The sequence below is a fragment of the Cavia porcellus genome, unplaced genomic scaffold, assembly GCF_034190915.1.
Source record: "Cavia porcellus strain 051 isolate PalLab524CR breed Dunkin Hartley unplaced genomic scaffold, mCavPor4.1 scaffold_2, whole genome shotgun sequence".
In the NCBI taxonomy this organism is placed as follows: Eukaryota; Metazoa; Chordata; class Mammalia; order Rodentia; family Caviidae; genus Cavia; species Cavia porcellus.
The window spans coordinates 40,389,331-40,416,139 of NW_026947485.1; the positions used below are offsets into that span (position 1 = coordinate 40,389,331).

At 37.6% G+C, this 26,809-nt stretch overlaps 1 protein-coding gene across 1 annotated transcript in view; it reads right to left on the bottom strand.

The window, feature by feature from the left end:
• The window catches only part of Snd1 (staphylococcal nuclease and tudor domain containing 1), a 418,031-nt gene that overhangs the window by 218,515 nt on the left and 172,707 nt on the right, over nt 1–26,809 (bottom strand). Inside the window, exon 12 of the mRNA XM_003475164.5 lies at nt 10,538–10,638. Coding sequence (XP_003475212.2) covers nt 10,538–10,638 — 101 coding nt within the window. The remainder of the gene's footprint in view (nt 1–10,537; nt 10,639–26,809) is intronic.

Here is a 26,809-nt window from a genome sequence, read left to right on the forward strand (position 1 = left end):
AGCTGGGTGGAGAAGCTCAGGGCTCATTTAAATATTTAATTGTTACGCATTTTAAAAGCATTATCACATTTAATCTCCACAACAGTAAAAAGAGTATACTGCTAACTAATAGTGGAGTTGAGGTTTACTTTAGGTCTATTAATTTCTAAAGTATTTACAAAAATATGCAGACTCAAGATCCAATAATAATTTGTCTTAGACTTTATCTTTACACTATGACTAAGGAGGTTCAAGTTCTTCTGCCCCTAAATTAAATTCCTAAAAAAGGAGTACTCCCCAAATAATAGTTACTATATTAGCATGAAGAAATAAGGGAAAATTTATCCTATTTTTTAACCTTTTTAAAAATGTCTCCACAATTTCTATTACTTTTTAAAAAGAGATCACACAATATGAACTGGTGCAAATATCTTTTAAGAGGCATCACAACTGGGAGATAGAAAAATCTATAAAAACTCCATCTCTATTTCCCTCAACACTTTCACTGTGCTGACCACGGGAACTGTGAAGAGAGGGGGCTGAGAAATGACATATAAAGGACTCAGAAGTTTTGCTTATTGGTAACAGTGTCAAATGTCCCCTCTCCTTATCACATCAATTGTACTATCAAAAGAAAGGGAGAAAGCAAGCAAGCAAGCAAGCAAGCTTAAAGGAGGTCAGAATGGCAGGTTGAGAACTATGTATGTCCACATGCCATCCTTTAAAAAGTCCCACAGAAGTAAGGGGAAGACACAAATGGAAAAGAATACAGCCTTAATGGTGCTGAAAAAGAAGAAAGACTGTTACTACTAGAGCAGAAAGTCTACAAAGTCTGTCTGAAAGAAAGAAGACAGGATCAGATTAGTAGAGAAAAGGGGGTACAAGCACTAAGAAATAAGAATACTCCAAATACAAATCACACTGCATATGCATTATGGACATTGTGTTGCAATTAATTAGGAACTACATTCACTAGAGCTGGGCAGGCCAGCCAGCCTCTCCTCCTTCCCTCTTATACCTACAAACCCTTGCAAAACATTAAGCAATAGTCCTTAGAACAAGTACAGCATGTCTGCTATTCCATACTTACATGTGCAGCCCACAAAACATGATGTGTTTGCCCCCCCGCCCCAAACAAAACAAAAAACTGAACTAACAAGGCTTGTGACAGAAACAGAGTTGTGGTTAAACCACTTAAACCACGTGGAACTTTGTAATCCTGCGACCTGAAAAACTAACCTTAAAAATACCTACAACAGCAAATGTGTACTGGCAGAACAGCTCCCTACTCCTAGATGAGGTGCTTGGCCACAGCTTCTAATAAAGACCTTTTTAATCAAAACATAAAATCTGATCCAGGGTTAAGCCTTCTTCATGAATCCATTGTTTTGGAGCTTGCAACAGAGGTTACCCACAACACACAGCAAAGTGCAAACATGCTTGAAGCCACTAAAGTTGTCACTATTATAGATTTCTCAACTTCAGATTTCCCCATTTTTCTTTTTTAAGATTTTCTATCTTGCTAAGCTCCCCCTTTAAATGTGAGAAAGCTTATCCTTTATTCTTTTAGTACTCTTCTATCAACATGATTTTCAAATGTGCATCAATGGCATTCCCCCAAATTATCAATGTCACAGCAGATAATTCACTTCAAAGATACAAGTGGTATGGTACCTCAGACAGCTGGTGATGTCACTCTGGAAGAACCTTAGATGGATGCTGAACAAAAGCAGAGGCAGAGTGACTGATACAGATTTACAGTGCACATGACAGCATACCCAGCCTGTCTTGTACCACCCTGTCTGAAATACACTAAAGTTCTCTACAGGAGTCCTCTTAACCTGAATTGTTTTAGTGAAGTCTGTGACTTGCTTGCTCCAGGTCCAGGTATTCAGGCACCCTGGCAGGACTTGAATACTTCATCTCATGATAGAAATGTGTGAGGAAGCAACTGTCACTGCAGACCAACATAAGCTGTTATGGTTTAGATATGAAATGTCCCTCAAAGGTTCATGTCTTGAAGATTTGGTCCCCAGTACAGCAATGTTCAAGGTAGAGCTTCTTTAGAAAGTGATTGAATCCATAAGAAATTTACTTTTATCAGTAAATTTATGGATACAATTTGATGTGATTTACAAGGAGGTGATGGATACTTCCCCAGGAAGGAACTAGGTAAAGAAAGCAAGTTAGGCAAGTTGGAAACTATACCTTGGCCTCTTCCTTTCTGGCTTTTTCTCTCTGCTATGTAGCTGTCATGAGGTGAGCAGCCTTCTTTTACCAGGTCTTTCCATCATGTTTCTGCCCTCAGCTAATTATGTGTTAAATCCTTGGAAACCATTAGCCAAAACAAACCTTTCCTTTAAAGAAAGGGTATTTTCCCTTTGGCACAACTGTGGAATGCTTAGTAACACAGCAGTCTACTCCAATTACTAAGCAACCTAGTTAGGTTTAATCTCTATCACTGGAAACAAAACAAATAAAAACTACAGCTAATGAGTGAGTAAATAAGCAAGAGATGGGAATGAACAAAAATAAGACAATATGCATGATTGGCTGGTCAAGCAAGTAATCTGCAAGGTTAAGCTGATAACATCTTGAATATACAACAAACATCTAAAGGAGGTTTTAGAAATTTTACAGAAAGATTACAGAGAGCTAAAACAAAAGATAGAATACCAGTAGTTTCCAGAAGCAAGGACATAAACAAAAGAGAAAGAAATACAAAAAACAGCAGGGAAAAAAAATCTTGAGAAGGTATGAAAACGCCCACTCAGTATGCAACAGAAAAAACAAAACATACTTAGAAACAAATCAGGAAAATTTCAGAAAATCAGAGTTAAAAAGAAAATTGTAAAAGCTATAAAAATTGGGGGGGGGGGCTTAAAGTTGGACAAATGCAAACTGAATTTCTTATAAGCATTGATGAAGCAACAGAAGACAATGGCCTGCAAAGAACTAACGGAAAAACATCATAATTCTGAAGCAAGAATTTTATAATGAAACAATCATGTAGCCAAAATTAAGACATATTCAGATGTAGAAATTCACAAAGTTTACCACTTACACTGGAAAAATAAGGATTCTTTACTAAAATAAAAGGAAACACCAAAAAAAAAGGATGATTTGAAATAAGCAGCAGCTGTATATGAAGACGTACAGAAAGGAAAAAAGAGAAAATCAATTTAACACTTCTTGGAGGATTTAGTGACAATAGATTTCTTTTTTCTATAATTTAATCACTATCATATTTCTTGGTCTAACATAATTGTATTATAGTATCTAACACAACTAATTATAATTGCTATGGGGGGCAGAATTAAATTTTTAGGATAAATTTATGGACAAAGCTAGGAAGACAATTACAGTGACCAAAGAGAAATACAATAAATGTTATAATCTTCCTAATAGAAAAATTAAGGCTTTAATTGTTTTAATTTCTTTATGCTTAAGAACAGGGAGCATATAAAGCTAAATCAGATTAAACAAATGTTAAAAATCTCATTGTTGGTAAAACTAAATTCATGTTATAAAGCTGGGGGTTCCTAATGGATACCACAATATAAACTTATAAAAATATGTCTATTTCAGAAATAACCAGATATTGTATAAAGGAGAAACATTTAAAAAAAAATAGTACTGTTAATTTATAAGGATAACAAAGAAGTGAGAAGTAGAAACTGTTAGGAAGTCAGCATCAAAGGCTGCGCCGCCACGGGAAGCCACAAAGAAAGGAAGCCATCCGGACAGTGCCTAAGAGCACTGGTTGTTGGGATTCCAGAGCTCTTCCCATGCCAATGACCCAGGAACTACCCTTGTGTAGAGGAAAAGAACAGACAGGCTTTAGTAAGCTGTCTTTTGAGCATTTCACTTTTGTCTCTTGACAGTTAAGTTACTGACCTATCTAAAAATAAAGTTATAAGACGGATTAGTTTTTCATTTATATTTTAACCTATTTTCCAATGGTAAAATCTCTGTCCCTGGAAAAATCTTAAGTAAGTCCTTTTCATATGCCCTGATTAAAAAAAGCCACATGTTTTTTAAAGCAAAAATCTTCATAAACATGGTTCTGAGAACGGCCAACCAAGTGAATGCCCATGAAGACATCTGAGGATTCCAGTCCTCAGGAATTCTCAGAATAAACTGCAGGTGAGAGGCCCCTAACATAGGAACCAGTTTTTGTTTTATTCACTGCTCTATTTCCAGGGCATGGCACTCAAGGAGTTCAATAGAAGTATTTAGTGAATGGAAAAACAAAACAGAAACATGATTTTCTGTTTCTTTTTGTATCTCTTTCTTTTCCTTTTTAAAAAATCTAATGGTTCTTAGGAGACAGCTATAGTAGCAGCAGCAGCAGCAGCAGCAGCTTGTCCCTTTTTGGGTCTAGTCCCTCATTGACTACTTTGAAGCCCAAAGGAGTTAAGCTGGTCATCATTTTACTCTTTCAAACAGGACCTCTCAATACTTTCTGACGCACCTTCAACATTCCTGGATGTTCCTCCATTAAGGCAAGCTCCCTGGGATGGAAAAGAGCCTTGTTCTCTCCCCAGTTCTCCTTAGGAGACTGACAAAGGGAGCTTCTCAGGTTCTCCACAGCCTGGCACACTAGTCAAGAGACAGCCTCAGAATTTAAGGAAAAAAAAAAAAAAAAAAAAAAAAGGAAGAAATGCTCTCATGCACCTTGTACCTCAGTAAAGCATTTTGTTGATCTGTAGATCCATAGGTGCCCTTGTGAAAATCTAAATTAAACTTGTGCGCAGTCATGATGGTTAAAGTAAACTAAAACCTTGATTTTTAAAGAAGTAAGAGAGCCAGCAGCAGGAGGCTTCCATACATGAACAGCCACAAAATATTTGAACGAAAGTAGCAGAGTTGTCTGAGACTCAACAGTGTTTTCCTGACTCCATACCTGAGCCATATGCAACAGCTAAGTTTCTTCTTCAGTGATTTGTGGCACAAATCTTTTCAAATGATTGCCATACTTGAGCTAGCAGAATATAAGCCCAGTTATCCAACTGCATCCTTTCAAAGTACTGTTACTTCTTTCTGCTAGAGATCTTCCTATGACCTGGGAATGATGGATGGGCCTAACTTCACTACTCAGTGTAAAAGAAGGAGCACTACTACACAAACCAACTAACCTAGGGCCTCTAGAAAATAATCTAAATATTCTTTTAAATGGGGGTGGAGGGGATTGCTTGTTTGTAATTTAAGGTGTGAACAAAAATCCAATCCTCTTTGGTGTCCGCTTTTTTCTGCAAAGGCAGGTAGGAACAACAACAATCAGCAGCAGCAGCAGCAGCAGCACCACCACCACCACCACCACAGGCCAAAAAAAAAAACCCCAAACCAAAATCAGTATCAACAACAAGCCCGGAGCACACCATACTGACTTAATAAATACAAGGACACTGAAGGGATCCGCTGGAGGCAGAGAGGTTAGCTACCACCGAAAACTCATCATCTGGCTGAGGCACACTGATATAGAAAGTGAACCACCAGGATGTCTCTATAGGTAAAAAGACTAAGCCAGAAAATGGGAATTCAGATTCAGCGTACGTGTAGCTTAAAAGTGAAATATTAGTAGTATGTTGTAAGATTTGAAAACTCTGCAATATAGGCAATTTGGCTGACAGAGAAAGTTTCAAAGCTGTGGAACTTGAGCCAGAAAAGCTAGGGATGTACGACACTTACTCCTACTGTGACTGGGAGGAAAACCTAGAGTAGGATTAGTATGCAAAAAAACATTTTTTAGCAGAGTAAGGACAAGATCTAACCAAGTGTTTTAGTTACTACTGGAACAGCTGGGGTAGGGGTTAGTGCTCTGGGAAATCTGAACCAAAGAAAAAGAGTAAAAGCAAAGGAAACCTTTTTCCTTCCAAGTTCAGAAGTCTGTTTCATATAAATATAGCTAACATAATAAAGTCAACCTCTACCTGTGAAGAATCCAAAGAAGTTCATAAAGATGGTGTTGAATCTGCTAGACAACAAACACTAGAGCAAAGGTGTCAATTTCAGATGGCCCAGGCCCCACAAATGAAGGCCTCATACTCAGACAGGCATCAAGACTAGTGGCAATGGCTCTGCATAGTTCAAGGAAGGGCTCAGGCAGGCATGAGACACTCATGATAAACTCATACACTGAAACTTACAAAAAACAAATCATCTCTCTAACATGTGATCATGCTGGGGGTATATAGCTCAGCAGAACAACACCTGTCTGGCAAGCACAATGTCCTGAGTTCAATTCTTGGTTTTAAAAAAAAAAAAAAAAAGTGATCTTGTATAGAATATATAAACACATTTTTTTCCAGTTATTATGCTTCCATAGTTCCATCTCTGTGCCATTCTTTAAACTTGTTCCAAATGATCCATGTCCATCTTACCACTGTGAAATACTTCACCTAAATGAGAGAGAGTGGGGAAATGGTTTTGTGGCCCTGTGTCTTCTGGGTATATGACAGTTTTGCAGGGATGAGGGTGAGGATGCTAAAATGGTAAGCTTGATTCTTCTTATATATTGTAGGTGTCTTTTTCTAAGTGTTAACAAATGTTAGCTTCTAACACCTTTCTTTGAAAAAGTGATACGCAGAAAAGACATGAGCAGCAAGTTAATAGATTATGTGGGTTCACCAAATTGGAGTTTGAAGTAATTGTAATGTCCAGCCCAGGGAAAGGTCACCCCAGAAAAATCTCACTCTTCAAGAAGGCTCTGGCAAGAAGGAAAGAATGAGATTTTAATCACTGCAGCTAATTACATAGAAGACTAAATCACAAGAAGAGTTATTTAAGTGTCCTAAATACAATAAAAAGTAATTAACAGGAAGCGCATCTTGACAGCTTCATGTCACAAACCAGGCCTAAAAGGATCAGCTAATTCGCAACTCCAGAACCAGAGAATGAGAAACACTCAAGGTTTGGGCTTTTTATTTTTTATTTAAACTGTTTTGATTAGCAGATAACTACTCTAGCCAACTCCACTGTGAAGTTAATCAAGAAAAAATTTTAATATATTAGAGGAATGATAAACCTTGTTTCCATTGATTCCCCAGAGGGTACAAGATGGGGATCTGAATGAAGCCTGTGTCACACCAGCAAGGCCTCAGAGAGTCCTGAGACTCACTGCTCTGATACATATCAAGAGGAAAAGGAGGATTCCACAGAGCCCTACAATTCACATAGAAAAGGAGGATTCCACAGAGCCCTACAATTCACATACTTTGCATGTGAAACACACCTAAAATATGCTTCAAAATACCCCTGTGAAAGACATTATCTCATCCATCTCTTCTCGGTCCCCTAGGACCATCAACTTCGGAGGCAGTTCTCCTGTCTGAAGTCTTCCTGGTGTCCTAAACAACTGGAAAGCCACCAGCTGGAAGGCAGGGCTAAATGTTGGTAGGTAAACCTGCAGATGGCAGATATCATTTTAGACTGGATCTCTGCTGATTTTCACACCACTTCTACAAGTATAAACACAAAGCCTCTGCTAAAAAGGGCAATGCATTTCACAGAAGTGCTCTTAATTAACTGTCCCTTCACTCACCCATACAAGGTCAATCCCAATGAGTGACTCTGGGCCACCAACACACTTGTACTCTTCATCCTACTCTGCTTTGTTTCCAGATCTAGCTTTATTCTAGTGGTGTCTGATATTTCAGTCATGCACTGCATTAAATATTGCGCTAATCATTGAAGCATGAGTATACAAAGAACATGTGTTGATGGAAACACCTGTACATTTAAGAAAGTTTAAAAGAATGGTGTTAAAATGGCTGTAAAATAAAAGTGGGACAACTGAAACAGATGAGGGGGATGTAAGTCTCAAAAATATAAGGTTCTATAATTAGTGCTTTTTGAGTTCCCTTCCAAACAGGAAGTTATGGGGTTCACTGGGATATCAAATAGGTGAATCATGCTGCCCATATCTCAGAGATTTGAAACTACATACATGCATGTACATGCTTAAATGAAGTAAACTATTTGGGAGATAGCTTTTAAAAGTCTTCTTTCCTAGCTACTATGGTAAAATAGCTGACCACTAGATCAGACACAATACTATTTAGACTTTTAACAAGCCATCTCAGGTAGCAAACATTTAAATAAGCCCTGTCATGCCTCATAAAGGGACCCTTAGCAATCCAGCTAATAAATTCTTCAACAAATTCCTTATTGCCTACCATCTGCTGGATATTAGGGCTATGATATGGATTAAAGGAGACAAAATCCCCTATTTCCAGGGAGACAGTAGCCTAAGTAGAGTGCTTTTAATAACAACAATAAATTCTGCTACCCAGAATATACAAGAAGCTAGACAAACTCAACCACAAAGACCAAGTAATACAATTTAAAAATGCGGTAAAGGTTCTGAGTAGACATTTCTTTATAAGAAGACATGAAAGCTGTGTGTGATAGTACATACCACTGTCATCTTAGCCCTCTGGGAGGATAACTTAGGAGGATTGAAAGTTCAAGCCCAGCCTGGACAATTTAGCAAGCTCTTGTCTGAAAAAGTTTAAAAGAAATTAAAAGGGGAATGGGTCTGAGGATGTAGCTCAGTATGAAAGCCTTAGGTTCAGTCCCTAGTGCCATAGAAGGAAAAGATAAAAAGACACACAAATGGTCAACAATTACACTGCAAAATGTTCACCACTGAGGAGAATGCAAGTCAAAATGCCAGTGTGCTATCACCCCATCCCAGTCAGAATGTCCACTTTCAAAAAAGCAAAAAGTAAAACATGCTAGTGATGAAAAGGAGAAAAAAGGGATCCCATACACTGCTGGTATGAATGTAAACTAATACATCCACTGTGGACAACAGCATGGAGGCTTCTCAAAAAACTAAAAACTGACCTGTGTGATCCAGAAATCCTATTTCTGGGTATATATCCAAAGGAAATGAAATCAGCATAGCAAAGAGATACCTACATGAGCTGAAGGAATAATCTCAATCAAAGCCAAACAAATATACTTTCACTTCAAGGTTTTATGCCACAGGGCATGGCCACAACATTCTCCACTGGAAATTTAAATAAATGGTCTCACTCAAATTGTTCTAAAATGTTAAGAATCTCCAAAAAAGATTCCATAAAGGTCTGATATTATGCAGTGAAAGCTCTTTTATAAAATTCTCAGATGGTAACTAAATGAGATAACATACTCTCTAATGCAGTGTTAAATAAATATTGGTGGAGGTCATATACCAAAAATGAAGACGTACATTTTTACAGACACGAACTGCTTCCCCTAGTAATTAGACAGCAGGAGCAGTAATCTATGGCGATGACTACCTGCCACATTAAAAATTTTACTGTAGGGGAATACTAACATCCCAGCTCTCTTCAAGAGGGAAAAACAAGCCTGGCTCCTAAGAAGTGGTGATCAATTGGTAATAAATCATTCCTGTAAGTCACACAGCCAGAATAATGACCGAAACATGGCCTAGTTTTTCACATTTCAGAAATGTTACCTGATTTATCAGAAACCAGCTTCCCGCAAAATCTGCCGTCTGTGATGGTGTGAAGGTAATGACATCAAATGCCTATATTAAGCTCCTCCTGGCAACAATGAAACCTCCAATTGTGTGAACATTATCAACATTAACAAATACAAGAGAGGGAACTGGCTATACATAGCCATTTCCAAACATGAATTCAAGAATGAAGGGAAAGAAGCTTCTGTTTGATAGAAGAGTTTCTAGAAGCTAAATAGCTACAAGATTTTCCTCGTTGCTGAGGCACTGCTGCAGCTTATTTACTGTATTTCTTCTGGCAGGCTTCATTATACTTTCAATAAGACAATCTCTGTTTTGATAAAAAACCTATTCTTTTTATCCCCTCCACCATGCCCCCTTAAAAGAAAAAGAAAAACTGCAGTTTGGTAACAAACAGCACTTAAGACTGTTAAATAGAGAAGGAAATAATTACCATGCTGGTATACTTTATGCTAAGTAAGAATTGCTACTGGGGACTGACTGATTGTTTTAATATTTATTGTGGAAGCGTGGCCCAGCAGGCTTCCTCCTTCCTCTGTCAGACACCTCCATTGAAAGATTCTGTTCATCAACCAGGCTAACAAGAGACCTTGGAATATAACCAAGGAATAGTCAGACAGTGGATTACAAATCTCTATACAAAGAAAATGTCCAATTAACCTCTCCTCTTCTTCCTCTTTTACTTTTTTATCTTTTTAGGTGAATAGTGCTACAACTTTAAACCAACATATAGAAAATCTTTATAAACTAATTTTGGACAGTGGCTAGGGCCAAGCTTGGTACTTCATAAATTGCATTATTAATAGTAATAATGTGTACTTCATAGTGCCGAGCACACAGAGCCCAATAAATCTTAAATTACAACAATGATGAAAGTATATGATTAGCTAATGAGTGATTATAAAGTGCTTTGCAAATATAAAGTGCTGCACAGGCACATAATTATAAACCACTGGGTTAAGTGGAAGAGAAAGCGAAGCGGAGCAAAGGGAAGGAGAGAATTGACTAGGCAGGGAACTTTTAACTACTTGGGACTGAAGCTGGGTTTCTGCCAGCCAGAACACTCACATTCCTCCAATGGTGACAGTGGCACAGGTACGTTCTGAAAAAGCAGGCACTGTCTCTGTGGCAGGGCTGGCTGGTCTAATGTAGTCCACTGTCACATTGACCTGAAAATAAAGAATCAAGAGTTAGACTGCGTTTGCATACAGCTCAGGAGCAACCAAAGGTGTTTGTGTAATTGTAAAAGATCAACTCAGTTTGACTTCCTAGGTCTAAGATCTTATTCAATAAAAAGCTGAGCAACAGACTGCTAGAAAATCTGTACAAAAGACCTATCTGATAAGGTAGTTACCCAAAATATACGAGTAACTCAAATTCAACAATAAGAAAACAATCTGATTTAAAATGCAAAACACCTGATTAGTTCATCAAAGGTAGAGATTAGGATAAAGAGGGACTCTCATTCACCCCTAGTAGGATTGAAAATGTCCACCTAACCTGGAAAATAGTTTGGTGGTTTCTTATAAAATTAAACATACCCTTACCATTTGATCTCTGGAATTTACCTGAAGGAACTGACAACTCATTCGCACAAAAACCTGCTCATAAATGTTAACAGCAGTTTTGTTCATAGCTGTCAAGATTTAGGTATAACCAAGATATCCTAGATGAATGTATAAACTGTGCTACAACCAAGACACTAGGATGTGATTCTCAGTGGTAAAAAGAAATGAGCTACTAAGGCACGCACTGACGTATAGGAACCTCAAGTGCAAATGACTAGGTGAAAGGAGCCAAGCCACAAAGGCTTCATACTGTGTGACTCCAACTGTATGACATTCTGGTAAAACAAGGAAGGCAGTAAGATGAACGGTTGCCGGGCTCGGGGAGAGGCAGAGGGAGGGATGAATGGGCAGAACACAGGGCATTTTTACGGCAGTAAAACTATTCTGTATGATCCTACAGTGGTAGATACATTCCTTTATATATTTATCAAACTGCACAGAAGGTACCATATCAAGTGTGGCCCCTATGGACTCAGAACGAAAACTATGTGCAAAGTAAATTCATTAGTTTTAGTAAGTACACTACTCTAGTGTTGGACACTATATATTCATGGAGGGAAAATAACTCAGTTTTTCTGTGAACCTAAAACTGCTTTTTCAAAAAAGTATACTTTTAAAACCAGGAAAAAACTGATAACTGAAAGAGGGAAAACAAATGGCTGAACACAAGACCATGGAATTCTGACAGGGAAAAGGTCTGCATCATTCCTGAGCGCTTATCAGATGTTAAAATAAAAGTAGTTCTTAAACCTGTTCTGCATCAGAATAGTTTGAGGATCTATGTTTCAATATCAGACCTGTCTTTCCTCAAAAATTATGTAATTATTAATCTGCCATACCTTCTCCTAGACCAGGTTAAGAACTTCACATCACAAACACGCTGGCAATCTTTTTCACAGTATGTATATCAAAATGATACAACTAATTAGGTCCAACAGAAACACATTTGGAGTTAAGACATTTTTTGTTTTGTTTTTTAACAGAGGGAGGACAGGAGAATTATAAATTAACAAGGGTGTGTATACAAATAGAAAGTGGGAAGTATAAAATGAGAACACTCAATCCTAATACACACTAAATAAGCAACACTTTTTCTTTATGAAGTCATGTAAGATAATCGATTTCTTTATGAAATCACTTAAGATCCCTGCTTTGGATCAGTCTGAGCTAACCTTACAGTCTATAATCCCTTTCTGAACACAGTTTCACTTCTCACCAATCGGCCTAAACACAGCATATTGCATGAGCATCAAGTGCAGATACACTGCTGGTTAGCACCACTGAAATCCTTTCACACTGCTTTTCACAAACTCATTTTAAAAATGAACATGGAAATTTGGAAAAGGACAGCTGCCTCAGAATTCTGTTGGTCACTCATTCCATTGAATCATATTTTAGAAGCAACCAAAAGGAGCCACATCAAAGACCAGAGCAATTAAGAGCTTCAAGTAAATCTCTCTTACGAGAAGTGATGAAATAAAAAGTAAAAAAATATAAGGATGACGCCCCAAAATCAGATATCTACAATGAAAATACCACTAAATCTAACTTCTCTAAAGCTAAGAAGATGACCAAATGTGAAAGCTATAATCAAAGCTATAATCAAACAGGCATATTGATCAACGTACCTCCAATAAAGTGGTTTAAATGGCTTTCCTGCATGCAGCTGGCCAGAGTTAATACAGCCCAAAGAAAGGGTGAGGAATGGAGGGCTGCAAACAGAGTCATTTGTCTCAGATGCTTGAGGAGAAATAATACGCTGGATGCTAAGTTAATACAACTGGAATTTTCCTCAGCCCAGTCTCTCCTAAGCCATAGAATTAGAGGGAGGCCAGAAGTGCAACAGAATATCTAGAGTCATGGAAAAAATCAAATGCAAAGTCACAAGTGTAAACTAAGCCCCACGGTTGGCCAAACCATGGTCTGTAAAGTATCCTGGGGTCAAGTTTAAATAGTACATACCACTTAGTATGGTCCAACTTGAGGCAGTTGGTAGAAATTTAGTAAGTATGTGGAGATAAGGAAAATCCACATATCCCTGTATTTTCACACAATTCATCTAACAAGCTTGAGTTCTGAACTCTATTAGCAGGGCACCAAATTCATCCCTGTTTAAAAATCAACTGAATGAATCTCAAGGTTACTTTGCACCTGCCAATGCCAAACATCGTCCTTAGAATGCAGAGACGGGTAGATAGCAGCTATTCAGCACAGAACAAGATGACAGAAACACTTGTTCTCTACCCAAAGGGGGAGCCAGTTCAATCTAAAATATCACAAGGACGGCAGCATTACAATGGGTGGTGGATGTGATGGGTGATGGATTTGATGGAGTAATGATAACAGACAATAATGAACACCTGTGCATCTTTCGGGCCAGAAGAACACTCCCAGATACCAGCCCAAAACTGCCTTCCAGTGAATATACGGGAAGACCACAAAGCACAACTCCTTCAATCTTCAATAACCAAAAACAACTATATCCATCTGATGAGTACTTATGTCCTATATTGGAGAGACAGAGAATAGAAGCAAATCAGAGATTAAACAGCTCTTTGAAGCAGCAACATTATTAAAGAAAATCTCAAATACAAATGAGGCCCCGAGAATAGCGGACTGCCAAGATACACACCTGCAGGCAACTTTGACAAACCAGGAATTAAAGTCAATGTGTAATTAGCATTTATGCTCCTCTCCTGTGGATTCTGAGATCTATTCCTCTACCTTGGGTTTTTCATCTCTAGATATTCATCACTGACCTGTCAATCACTTCAAAAAGAGCCACAGTTTAAACAGTATAAATTAAAATGACTGGAAATCTCAGTAACGTCTGTCTGAATAAATGATGACCTGAAATTTCAGTTTGTGGGTATGGTTAAAGTGATTAATACAGACATGGACTTCTCTTTTTAAGCAATGAAATACTAGAAGTATCTCATATACAAGAATTTTACATTTATACACAAAACACAAAAAGCTACAACTGACCCAGAGCCTAATCCCTGCTTATAGCAAAGACCAAAAAGAGCCCCTTGCCCTTGACTCTACCTATCATTCTCTTATAAATGAGTTGTGTAACATGCATCTCAAGTTTTTCTCACTTGGAAAATGACATCTTGGAAAATTACACTTTTATGATATCATTTAACTCTAGAATTCCGTAAGAGATATGGTGTACTATATTGTGTTTTTTCACACTTCTCTAATTTCTATTTCACACTGACTAAAATTAAGAGGAACAGAGGTTGTAGGCACTGTGAGAAGGGAGGCCAAGTCTTTGATTCACAGAAAGATCCAGCATAGTGTTTGCAAAATAATAGGTGGATATAAAGTAAATATTTATTGTAGAAATGAATATATGTAATCAGGAACTCTTTCAGACATAAAATTCCAAAGGACATTTTTGAAATGAGAAGGTCAGGTACTTAAAGGCCCACTTTGCAAGCTGTTCACAATTCCGTTTTTTTTTTTTTTTTTTTTTAAACCAAAACAGTTATTTCAACTGTGGGTGTGGTGAGAAGTGCTAGAGAGAAAAAATATTTGAAATTGTGGTAAAAACCTCTAATACTTAATAAAAGCAACTACCATTAAAGATTAAGTAAATTATACATCATTTCCATAAAATCTGTTTCTCAAAGACAGTGCAGCAGACAATCTGATTCATCCTTGGCTTAATTAGATTGTACAGTTTTCCTTAAAGTCCTTTCAGGATCCTGTAGGGAAACTAAAATGCTAACTTAAGATGAAATTTATGTTACAGTCTTTTGTTAAAGCCAGTATAGTACAACAAAATTGGTTTAGATCTTACTTAAGAAATTCTGAGCATTTCTAAATATTCTTCATACAAGTAGCAACTAGAAAAGTATCAAAGAACTTCACAGACCTTGATGCTGCTTGCTGGTGATAATGAAATGCTGAAATGTGAACCATCTAGGCATAAAGATGAGGTTGAGAGAAAACAATTGCATATCTTCCAGGTCACAGCATGTGTATAGTTTTAATATCAGCAGAGCTGTATGTGAAGTTGTTTTGCATAATTACCACATAATCCCACCCTTTCTTCAGCACAGCCAATCATAAATTCACAAAGAGCCGTAATAAATACTCTGTCTCTAAAAATATGGTCTTTTATGATTTCACTCTCATGACAGAAATTTCAGGTAGTTATGAAAAGCCTCTATGTGCTCCTGGGATGAAGAAGATGATGCCATCTGGCCCTAAACCTGACAGGTGCTGCCTAGAAACAAAAGTAAAACAACAGAGTTTACACAACCCACATAAGAGTATGGACCGTGCTGCATTTCTCCCAGCAATCCTACACTCTGGCTATGTGCACCTGGAGAAGTTACCTAGCCCTGCTGTGCTTTGGTTTAACATGGTTTAACATGGACAACTGTACCCCTTCCACTGCGCTAGCAAGAAAAGTATTAACATACATAAGACATTTAGAACTGGGCATGACTCAGTGAGCTCTTTGAAAGTGGCATTTATTTTTAGATAAGTATATACTGATTTTCTTACAACACTGCCTGGCACAGAATAAGTGCTAAATAAGAGTGCATGAGATAAATAAATGCATGTATACATACATATATGTATCAATAAGACACATGATGACTTAAGTCATTAGACTTCTCAAATCATTAGGCAGACACTCAATTAAATATACTTTTCTCCTTAAGGAGTCACAGCAAACAAGACTATGTGCCTCATCTCAACTTAGAGATAAGTACGGTTTATTTTAAAGAATGATACACTATTTAGTATTTATTTAGATGTTTTACAGATTAATTTTGCAGGTACCAGTTACTGGATATTTTATTTACCAAAGATAACTGAAGCTGAGTGTTGTAAACCATCTCAATTAGCAGGTTAACCAGAGATATCTGAGGCAGGATACTTGTAGCTTTATGAAATGAGGAAGACAATGAACATCAAGGAGGGGCCAGGTTTCCACTTGCTTCGGTGCTTTTAGGACCCTTGCTATACAACCCCACTCCACTATTTAAAATTATATATTCTTGATCGTTCTTTCCTGCTAAATGTACCTTATATAATTATTCTAAAAATGTAAGTGATAGATATTTTTAAGCATTTTCAAACACACTCCAATCACCACTTATCAAGTCTGTTGGTCTTCTCCAGCTCATCTTGCAGCAAAACTTACCCATATGTGCTGCAACTCTCACAAGACCATGTCAGATAACCTCCTTCTACATAAGAACTGTGTGCCAAAAATGTAAAAAGTCACAAGCAAATGAGAGTCACGTGTGTATATTTTAATCTTCCTAGTAGAACGCTGAGAAATTAAAAACAAGTGAAAATAACTTTAATACTATTTCTTATTTCACTCAAAAATTAAAAAAAAAAGATCACCATATCAATACAAAACCAGTTTCGACATGACATTTGGATTTTAATATCTGGTGCGTATCGTATCTGAACAGCACACTTCCACATGAAGCAATTATACTCAGGTGCTCCAAGCCCCACATGGCCATCACAGATGACACTACCATTTTTTTGGTTCTTTCTTACCTTTTTTCCCTGCAAGCCCTTATTATCTTACATTTTTTGAATCCTTTGAACACTGTTAAACCAAATATTAAAAACTTGGTATGAGAAACTAAAATGTTTATCCTTTTCTTTTTGAAATTACCTGACTAGAGAGGAAAGCTATGTCACACCCTTTGTCAATTCTAAAAAAAAAACCACTTCAGGTGTGAGAATAAATTTGTACATACAGAAAAGTATATAATTAATATTGTAAAATATATTCAGTTTAGTATTTTGATAAAAGTACTTTTTCAATGACTTTCACTAGTCCCAGATTCTTTAACTCAGTGTTTGAAATTTATCCTAAGGAATAGATGGCAACCAAATTGTCGCCAGAATTCATGTCAAAGAACTATTTTCTTTTCTTTTCTTTTCTTTTCTTTTCTTTTCTTTTCTTTTTTTTTTAATCGGTACTGGGGATCAAACTCACGACCATGCGCTTGAAAAACAGGCACTTATGCTGCTGAGCTAAATCCCCAGCCTACTACTTTTCTAATTAGTAGTTATAGCTTGTATTGATTGTGGATATTATTTTTAAGAATCAGCAATTGTTGGATACCAAGTATTTTTACAAAATTTATAATGATAAGTCAAAATTTATTCATTCAGACATCTTTGAGCTCTGATTTCTCTTAAAACAATCTTTAAGACACATTCATAAAAAATTATACATTTTGTTCTCTCATTTACACTGCGAAGAGCAGAACAGGGACAGAAACTAATGCTCCAGTGCTGCCTCTCCACAGCCTAGATGTGCCCAGGAACACCCCTTTCTAAAGCACTGTAATTAGTGCTGAGGCTGGTTGTTTATTCACGTTATGCTACTCTTAACCATCTACAATCGCCCTTCCCATCTCCCTCACACAGTCAAAACTATTTTAAGTGCATTTCATTTTCATCAATGGACTGCTTATAAATCTTTATTGTTTGATGGATTCCTAACAAAGAAAGTTTCCTACCACAATCCCACCCCCACCCCTAATGGGCAGATGCTTTTTTTAATCTGTAATTCAGGGCTAGAGATGTTAAGAGTCCCTTATCTGACATTAGGCATTCACTTAAGTGGACATCACTGTTCCCTGATAAACCTTCAGTTTGGTAAATATTTCATTAGAAGCACACACAAGTGCTAGATCCAAAAATATATGTTAAAACATTTTATGTAAGGGGTCATTTGAGATTGGCAAAAATTTCTACAAACAGTGATAGTTACCTGACAATAAACATAACATCAAAATGACCTGAAAATATGCTGTACAGTTTATGCATGGAGACTAACAATAGGCACATAAAAAATAAACAGTTCTGACAATTGGAAATATTTTAAATCATTCCAATGAAGATCTTAAATTCAGAAAAATTATAGATAAGTATTTGAAAATAATCTCAGAGCTGCTAGCATTTTCATTAAACTTTTTTATTCCTAAGAGCATAATTTGTGTTTGTGCTAATAATACTCTGACCATTTTCTTAACATTATGCCATTGATATGATCCACTGTAACACTTACTTTTAGTACAGTGAAGCTAGTCTGTAAGGGAGAACACCAGAAGGCCTAGAGGCACTAGCGGAAACCATGCCTTACAATCCTGCACAGCCCTTCTAACTCCTCAGGGCTGCCACCTCCCACTGCTTCCCAAAAGAATAGAAACTGAAGGTGGGTCTTTTTTCTCTTCTATACAAGTGTTAATCAAAATCCTCTGTGTCTAAAATTTCCAAGGTCACCAGCAGTCAGGAGAAATTAAATCACTTTGTTCAGAAGTCTCCCTAGAGGAGTTTTGGGCCACACAAGCAGTATGAAAACACGGATACACTTACACGCCTTTGTAGAGAATATACACAATGTTACTCAGTCTTTAAAACAGCAACAGTAATAAATGAGGAGAGGCTCTGGGATGTGAAGGAAGGGGATTGTCTTAATGGCTTGTAAGAAGAATTACTAGGGGGGAAAAAGGACATTACCAAGAAATGGATAAAAAATGGAGGGTTATATTACATTTGCTTTGTAAATATATGCCCATGTATAAAGATTTGGAATGTTTCCACTTACCAAAAGGCCAAATTGAGAAATCTAAGTAATAAACATGGGGACTACTATATTCACCCTGCCAAGAGTTCCAATAAATTCCTACTGCTCTGGGGTAGGGATTGCTTGGTTAAGCACAGGAAATATGGAGAACTCAACCTGCATCCACCACAGTCAGAGCACTCCCTTTTCTCAAGCACAAACTGCCACTGAGAAGTCGAAATATGTGTTCGGGTAAATTAACGGTGGCCCAGCCTAAAATGGTGCACTGCCCTCAAGGAAATGTATCATGACCTAAAAGAAGGATTATGAAGAAAAATATAATCATTCTTCAGGAATGCCTGCTGGCTCCACAAAGAAATTGTCCAGTGATGGATCATTTCGGATATAAATTATTCTCAGTTTTGTGGCTAACAAGCATTTGAAAACAATCAAGTGTCAACAAGATAGGTCTTCTCCTTTTCTTTCATCTCTCTCTCTCTCTGCCTGTAGACTACAAGCAGTATCATCCAGTCTTTAAAATAGCAGCTATAATAAAAGTAAGTGAGGCTCAAAGATCTGAACAGAGGGGATCTGTTAGGCATCAAATCTTGGGTCTTAGCCATGCTACCATGTCTCTACCACTAAACTACAGCCTCAGCCCAGCAGAAGCCTTTTTCTCACCACTCTCCCTCCATCATACAGAAAATAAATGCCTACTAAGTTAGGTGATCAAAGGCACAGGTGCACAGCAGGAAACCTCAGGTCAGGGTCTAAAACTGCACAGCCACTGAAGACCACCCTGCAACAAACCTGTGCGCACCTCCAAATCATTCTCCTGACTTACAGCCACTATTTCAAAAAACAGTTTAATGCATACAGAGAACTTTTTTTGCCCACAAACACATGTAAGTATTTGAAAGCTAAGCAGCAGTAGAGAATAAGAGTAGGTCAAACGTAGCATCTGCATCCTCAATAACTAGTATTTTTTAAATAGGCACACTCTGATGGCTGTATAGACAAAGACGTCTCCTCCAAGTCCAATAGTATTCTAGTTTCTACTAAGTTATCAGATATATGAAACAAAAATATTGTTTAACATATTTCTGGGTATGTTAACATACCTAAAAAGCAGGGTCTCAAAAGAAAAATTTTAGTATTCATGTTCACAGCAAAATTTATTCACAATAGCCAAAATGCAGAAGCAACACAATTGCCCACCAACGGATAAACAAAATGTGGTATATGAACACATCAGAGTATTTTTCAGCCTTGAAGGATGGAAATTCGTACATATGCTACAACATGGATGACCCTCAAGGACATAAGTGAAATAAGTTGGTCTCTAAAAAAAGACTTTCAAAAAGAATAGTGAATGATACCACTTACCTGAGGTACCAAAGGTAGTCTAATTCATAGAGATAGAAAGTAGAATGGCGGCTGCCTGGGCCTCACAGGAGTTGTTCCATGGATTGAGATGGAAAGTTCTGGGCATGGGTAATGGTGATGTGTGTAAAAGAATGTAAATATACACTTTAAAATTTACCTTTTAAGACTATGTACTGCATGTGTGTTCTCTGTGTGCGTTCTGGATTGTATTATCCACATATTCCACAAGTCAACACCAATTTAGCAGCATCACAACCTAAGCAAAGGCCATGTAATTCCAAGCCCAAATCCAGTCAAATTCCTGAATCTATTGGTTGCTTTAAGGAACAGATCCAACATACTCCCAGGCAAATAAATGTTTCCCCAAAGGCAATTAGTAATTTGAACTCATGTTTGATAACTGAATAAAGGAAGTGAGATCAAAGGAAAAGAGATAAAGGACAAAACTGTGCACCTTCTGGGATATGAAACACCTGTAGAACCAGAAATTTAAAGGTTAAAAACAAGATGCTGTTTCTCAGCTAGAAACAGCACTGGGCCTCGTGACTCAGTCCTAACTCAGCCCTGCAAAAATAAAAACAACCTCTGTGGCTGTGATATGCTGGGGATGTGCTGTGCCAGGGAACTCAGAGATAGAGCCTGCCACTATGCTAATCAGGGTTGTAAAATATGTCAGACTCAAGTCTACAGAAACCAGGTGTCTTAAAGACAAGGTGTGCAGAACAAAGACAGTTAATTAACTCTGACCTGCTGGTCACCCCTTATGAACTGACCAATAGCAGATAGATAAGATGCCCACCGCTCCGCACTAACTGTAATGATTGGCTTCTGTAATAAATGCTTACATTGCAGTTTTTCCCCCTTAAAAACACCAGCCCTGCCCCAACTCAGGGTTCTCCGTTTCCACCTGTTTGGAGGACCCTGTGTACACGGAATAATAAAAACCCCTTTGTTTTTATATGAGAGCAAGGCCCTTGGAGTCTTCCTTGCGACTCCGGTCTAACACACCAACACAGAAAGGTACACCTGTGTAGGTACCACCAGTCTACCTATGAATCTTGGTAACCATTTCCAAGAGACACCTACAAAAGGGAGACAAGACTGCTGCAGTTCACTAACTTCCTATTAAATTGATAAATTATTTTGATATCATGTTGTTACAGGCAGCTGAGCTAGTTAGAAATACTATAGGCAGTCAGACAGGGCTAGGCTCTCAAAGAAGCCGGCATGGCAAAGAGGACCAGATACTTGATGACCTTGGAGGAAACACACACCTCTTGTTGTGGGTCAGATCTCAGGACAGAAGACAAAACATGTGCAACAACACCCTTAAGTATAAATTTTAGGGATTAAATCTGGATCACTTTGAGAAGCCAAGAGTCAGGATCCCAATCCCCTATAGGAGGATGATCTCTAAGAAGGCCCGCTTTCTATGTGACTTGCCTCCCCATTTGTTCCCAATTTAATCAATTTTACCTGAGCTATTAATCTCACTAGCTAAATACAGTGATTTCCCAGTTTTTCCCAGTTTAGACCCACTTCACCTTATGGTTTTAGACTATAAAAATCTTGAGAAAATACAGAATCTTTGGTAATCCACTCGGGACCCCTTCTGCCTCTCTCTCAGACAGAAGTGTTCGTGTAAATTAACAGTGGCCAAGCCTAAAATGGTGTACGACATGCCCTCAAGAAAACGTATAATGACCTAAAAGAAGGATTATGAAAAAAAAAATCATTCTTCAGGGAAGCCTGCTGGCTTTCTTTCTCTCAATAAATGTTTCTGTTCTTAACCTCCATTGTTCCTAAAATTCATCGATTTTAAAGAACACGAACTTGTTCCGAACATAGTAGGTTGGGAGTTTCATTCCCCTATATCAGTGTGTTCTGATTCATTATGAGGAAGAGCCCCCTTTTCAAGATCTGTCACCTGTAGATTTATACTTTGAAAATTTACAGTACATGCTCATCAAAATTTTCCAATGTCTAGGTCTACAGCTGTTGAATTTGATCATTTTTGTTTGTGCTTTTGTTTTACAGTTTTTGTGGGTTTTTCTAAGTAGTATTTTCTACTACTATCAGAAATCTAAATTTTTACATCTATGGAGGTCAAATTGGCAATTGTAATACATCTAATACATAAATGTCCTTTGACCTAGCAATTCCACTTTAGGAGTTGAGTCTATCAAAACACAGGCATAGGTAAAGGCACTGTGTCCTTTGCATTGATGATAGTTTAACATAAATGCAAAAATGCAAGGTCAGATTTAGTCCAGGAGTACCATACTGCTGTAGAGATTGTATTTTTTTCACTAATGTATCTTACTACATTTCTCAATAAATATGATAAAGCTGTTGAAAACAAGAAGGAAGATCTATAGATCAGTCTGCTGTGGAAAAGATGTTCAAATAAAAACCAATGCACAATGGTACATAATAACCTAATCCTACTGGAGGGAACAGAAGTAAGGAATACGTAGAATCTATACTCTAGAGAAGTGACAGAGAATCTTTTAGAATGCCTGCAGCTTCAAACCCACTTATTTATTGCAGAATACCAACACTAAAATTAAACTTGAATACTGAGGTTTTAGCTCAGAAAAAAACCAACTCATACATTAACTAACATCTTTCATCTTAAAAACATGCATGCTACAGTTTGCCATCACTGCTCTGGTGATTCCACCACTTGATACAATTAGAAGCGCTAATCTTTGAAGGTACAATTATGGAGCACTTTTAATTCTCCATACATTTCTTTTAAGATTAAACTTTTAAATTATATCTGTAAAGGAAAAATAAGATTAACACTTAAGAGGGCCACAGATATAGCTCAGCAGCATAAACATCTGTCTGGCAAATGCAAGGTCCTGAGTTTGATTCCTGGTACCAAAAAAAAAAAGATTAATACTTAAGAAACACAATAATAATATAAGCTAAGGAGAATATCTCCTTTAAAAGCAAAACAAAACCAATAGTAAATGCACAAAAAAATGACCTGCTCACAACCAAGGTCTTTAACATCATTGATTTCATCATACAGTTCCCACACTGACGCCCATGGTCATGGCTCAGGAGTTTCTGCCAACCACTAAGGACTACTACGCAGGACAGACTAAGAAGAACATGATCATGAAAGCTTCGGGGTGCCCAGTGGTGTGCTGTTGCTATGGCAGGTGGGCATCACTATCTGCAAATGAACTGCCAATCTCACTGTTAGTTGATAATGATCCTGCCACCACCACCTGCCTGCCATATGTTTTCCCAATTCCTCATGTCACAAGGAACTGCATTTTGGTATGCTGATCACTGACAGTCTGATATTACATGTTGATGTTTGTCTTAGCCAGATGCAGTCCTTCACAGGAATGGGAAAGAGTAGACGAGGATACAAAATACTGCTTTGTCCTTGGGCCATTCATTAAAATCCCACATTTTGTGGTAGACAAGGCAGTAGTTCTTTCTTTAATTCTAACACTAAAACCTGTTAGAGTTGGAGATTCACCTATATTTTTGCTGGTGATCCTATTCTCCACTAATAGAATAGAAAATGAGCCTATATTTCCCTCTACAAATAGAACTCATTCTGTTTTTTAAAATTACCATGATATAGTCAGTAAAAAGTGATGCGACCCTATTTTACTCTAATGCAATGCAGAGATAAGTGTAGGTTATGGGATCAGTGTTACATGCAGCTAAGTTAGTTAGAAATATTATAGGACGTCAGATGGGGCTGGACCCTCAAAGGAGCCAGTGCAGAAAACCAGATACCTGGTAGCCTTGGAAGGGACACACACCTCTGAGAAGGCCAGATCTCAAGACAAAAGGCAAAACAAATGCAACCACATTCTAAGTATAAACATCAGGGATACTGATATTTTAAATAGGTATGGGTCATCTTGAGGAAGCCAGGAGTCACCATCCTAACCCCCTACAGGAAGAGTCACTACTCTTTAAGCATGCTGGCTTGGTACGTGACTCACTTTCCCATTTGATCCCAATATAATCAATTTTACCTGAGCTATTACACTCCAAATCTTATTGGTTGACCATAGTTCTGTCCCACCTCATGCCTGCCTGCCTTGAGTTTCCTTTTTTTTTTTTTTTTTTTTTTCCCCCCACCTTAGACCTGTCTCACCTCATAGTTTTACTCTATAAAGTCCCTAGAAAAGACAAGTCTTTGGCAACCCACTCAGGACCCCTTCTGTCTTTCTCTTAGACAAAAGCTTTCTTTCTCCCAATAAATATATTCTGCTCTTAACTTCTGTTGTTCCTAACATTTATTCTTTGATTTTAGAAAACACAAACTCATACAGGACATGTAAAAGGTTGGGAGTTTCATTCATCTATATCATCAGGAATCATGAATTCCTGCCACGGAGCCCTGCCTCAGAGAAGGACAGAATATGGAAAAATGTGGTTGGTATACAAATAAGATCCTTCCATACTCTGTTCCCACTAGTAGAACTTTCACTCAGCATTTGTAATTGTATACACCAGAAAAATCCAAGGAAGACTTGCCATCAATGAACTAGGAAGTTTCTAAAAAGAAGGACAGCAGAGTTTAAGTAAAAGACAGTGAATGCTCAAGAGGTTTCAAAAGGGACTGGCAACAGTTAAACAGCCTAACCAAAGCCCTGTATTTCCAATATAATGAGGTCGCCATCACTCAAGAATGCTTAGCAAGAATTAGCCATTTGATCGTTCCTACCATTCCAATTACCTGCTCCGCCCTACTCTTAACACCCACTTGACACACTGGACAAAATGCCAAGTAGTGTTAGCATCAAGAAATACAACTAACATGCATGTTTATTTTAATTAAGATAAATTAATGTAATACAAAATTTACCATTCTAACCACTTTGTATTGTACCAATTTAGTGTTTTGTAGTATAGTCCCAATGTTGTACACCTGCCAGCATTAATTAATTCCAGAACATTTTTATCATCTCCCCAAAGGATAAGGTAAGCTGAAGTAAATATATAAAGAAAACATCCATAGTTAAAAACAAAACAATGAAACCAACTACAAATACACAGAAGAAGTGGCCTGCTCACACTGAACATCTACTTCATCACACAGTTCCACAAGCAGTCACTCCCTGTTCCCAACTTATCCTGGACGGGCACTGACACTGTTGGTTTCTCTATGTAGAACATCTTATATAAGTAGAATCACATAATGTGTACTCTTATCTAACTTCTTCTTCTTTTTTTTTTTTTTTTTGTCTTTTTCCTTTTTACAGGTACCAGGGATCGAACTCATGACCGCCTGCTTGCAAGGCAGGTGCTTATGCCGCTGAGCTAAATCCCCAGCCCCGTCTTATCTAACTTCTTTATTTTTTATGTGTGAAAGCATTTTCAAGGCTTATCTCTCTATATTGTAGCATGGAGCAAGACTTCATCATTTTTTTAATGGAAAATGTTTTTAAGGAATTACCATTATCTTATTTATCCATGCAGGTATACTTCTGAGACTACACCCCCGGTAAGAAAGAGAAAGTGTGTTGAGAACTGCTTTAATAACAAAACCTTATTATTTTTAAAAGCAAGAGAAAGTGTTTAAGAATCAATTGAGAGAGCAGTTAATGGCACAAGGAGAGCTATCATTAAAAACACAACTTAAACCATACTTAAATCATATACAAGAAATCATTTAATCTCCTAGTCTGTCCACTTCAGAGAAACTCAGTCAAATTCATTTAACAAATAAAAAAAGTCACTCATAATGAGGAATCAACTAGCAATTTCAGAGAAACGGAAACCTCCTCACAGCAGTCATTTGCCCAAGATAAGTGGCATGGCCACTGTGTAGAGTGCAAACATTGTACAGACATAAACCATGGAAAGAGTCTGCCAAAAAAAAAAAAAAAAAAAAAAAAAGACAATTCCTACAAAGTTTACCCCCTGCTTCCAAGCTTTCTCACACACACTCATTCACTTAAAATCAACCAGACTATACTTCAGGTTTCAAGTACTCTTATATCTTGGTTACCTGGCCTGTTTGGAAACATGCTTGGTATACAGATCAAGAAATCTCTACCTGATGTGCTGCTTATGGTAATTTCTACATGAGGAACTCGTGTCAACTAAAACCTTCTTTCCTAACCCTGCCTCTAGTAGTTCACAATGGAAAACCTAATGATAAATTCTTCAATAGCACAGTGGTCATGGAATAAACCGAAGTGACATGTGAGCTATGCTCCATAACTTAATATGGAAGGAAATTTTACCCTCATACTATTAAAGTCTCTGTCTTTCTGCCCAGGAGATGAGCCAATATCTCAAGAACAGGAGAGTGACTACCCTCTTGAGGTGACATTTTGAGCTACAAATTTATTATACTGGGTGTCAAAAGAGCAGTCTAAGGAGGCAGTGATGATTTTTAACAATACTTTGCCACTATAAAATTGCCAGGGGATTTTAGATGGTTCCATGAGGATGAACAAGTCCCAACTCCTGGAAGCACTAGAGGATAATGGGAAAATGCCCAGACAATGAGCGACGCATCTTGAAGAATAACCCAGACAACACAAAAGTACCAACCTCAAAAAAAATCCAGCAAGTTAGGAGTTCGCTGGCCAAGATCTTCATGGAAACCAACCAAAAGACAAGTTTGTCAAAATGAAGAGAATGATCCAAACCCTGCTTATACAAGGATTTCAAAACAACCAGGAGGTACCCGAAGTAGAAACACTACTTGCTATGTTAGAACAAGAGTGAATAAAAATGGTTATTGTGTGTGTTTATTAAACAAATCAAACAGAACAGTAATACAAATGAATTTAAGGAATAACTACTAAATCTCAGGTTAATTATCTG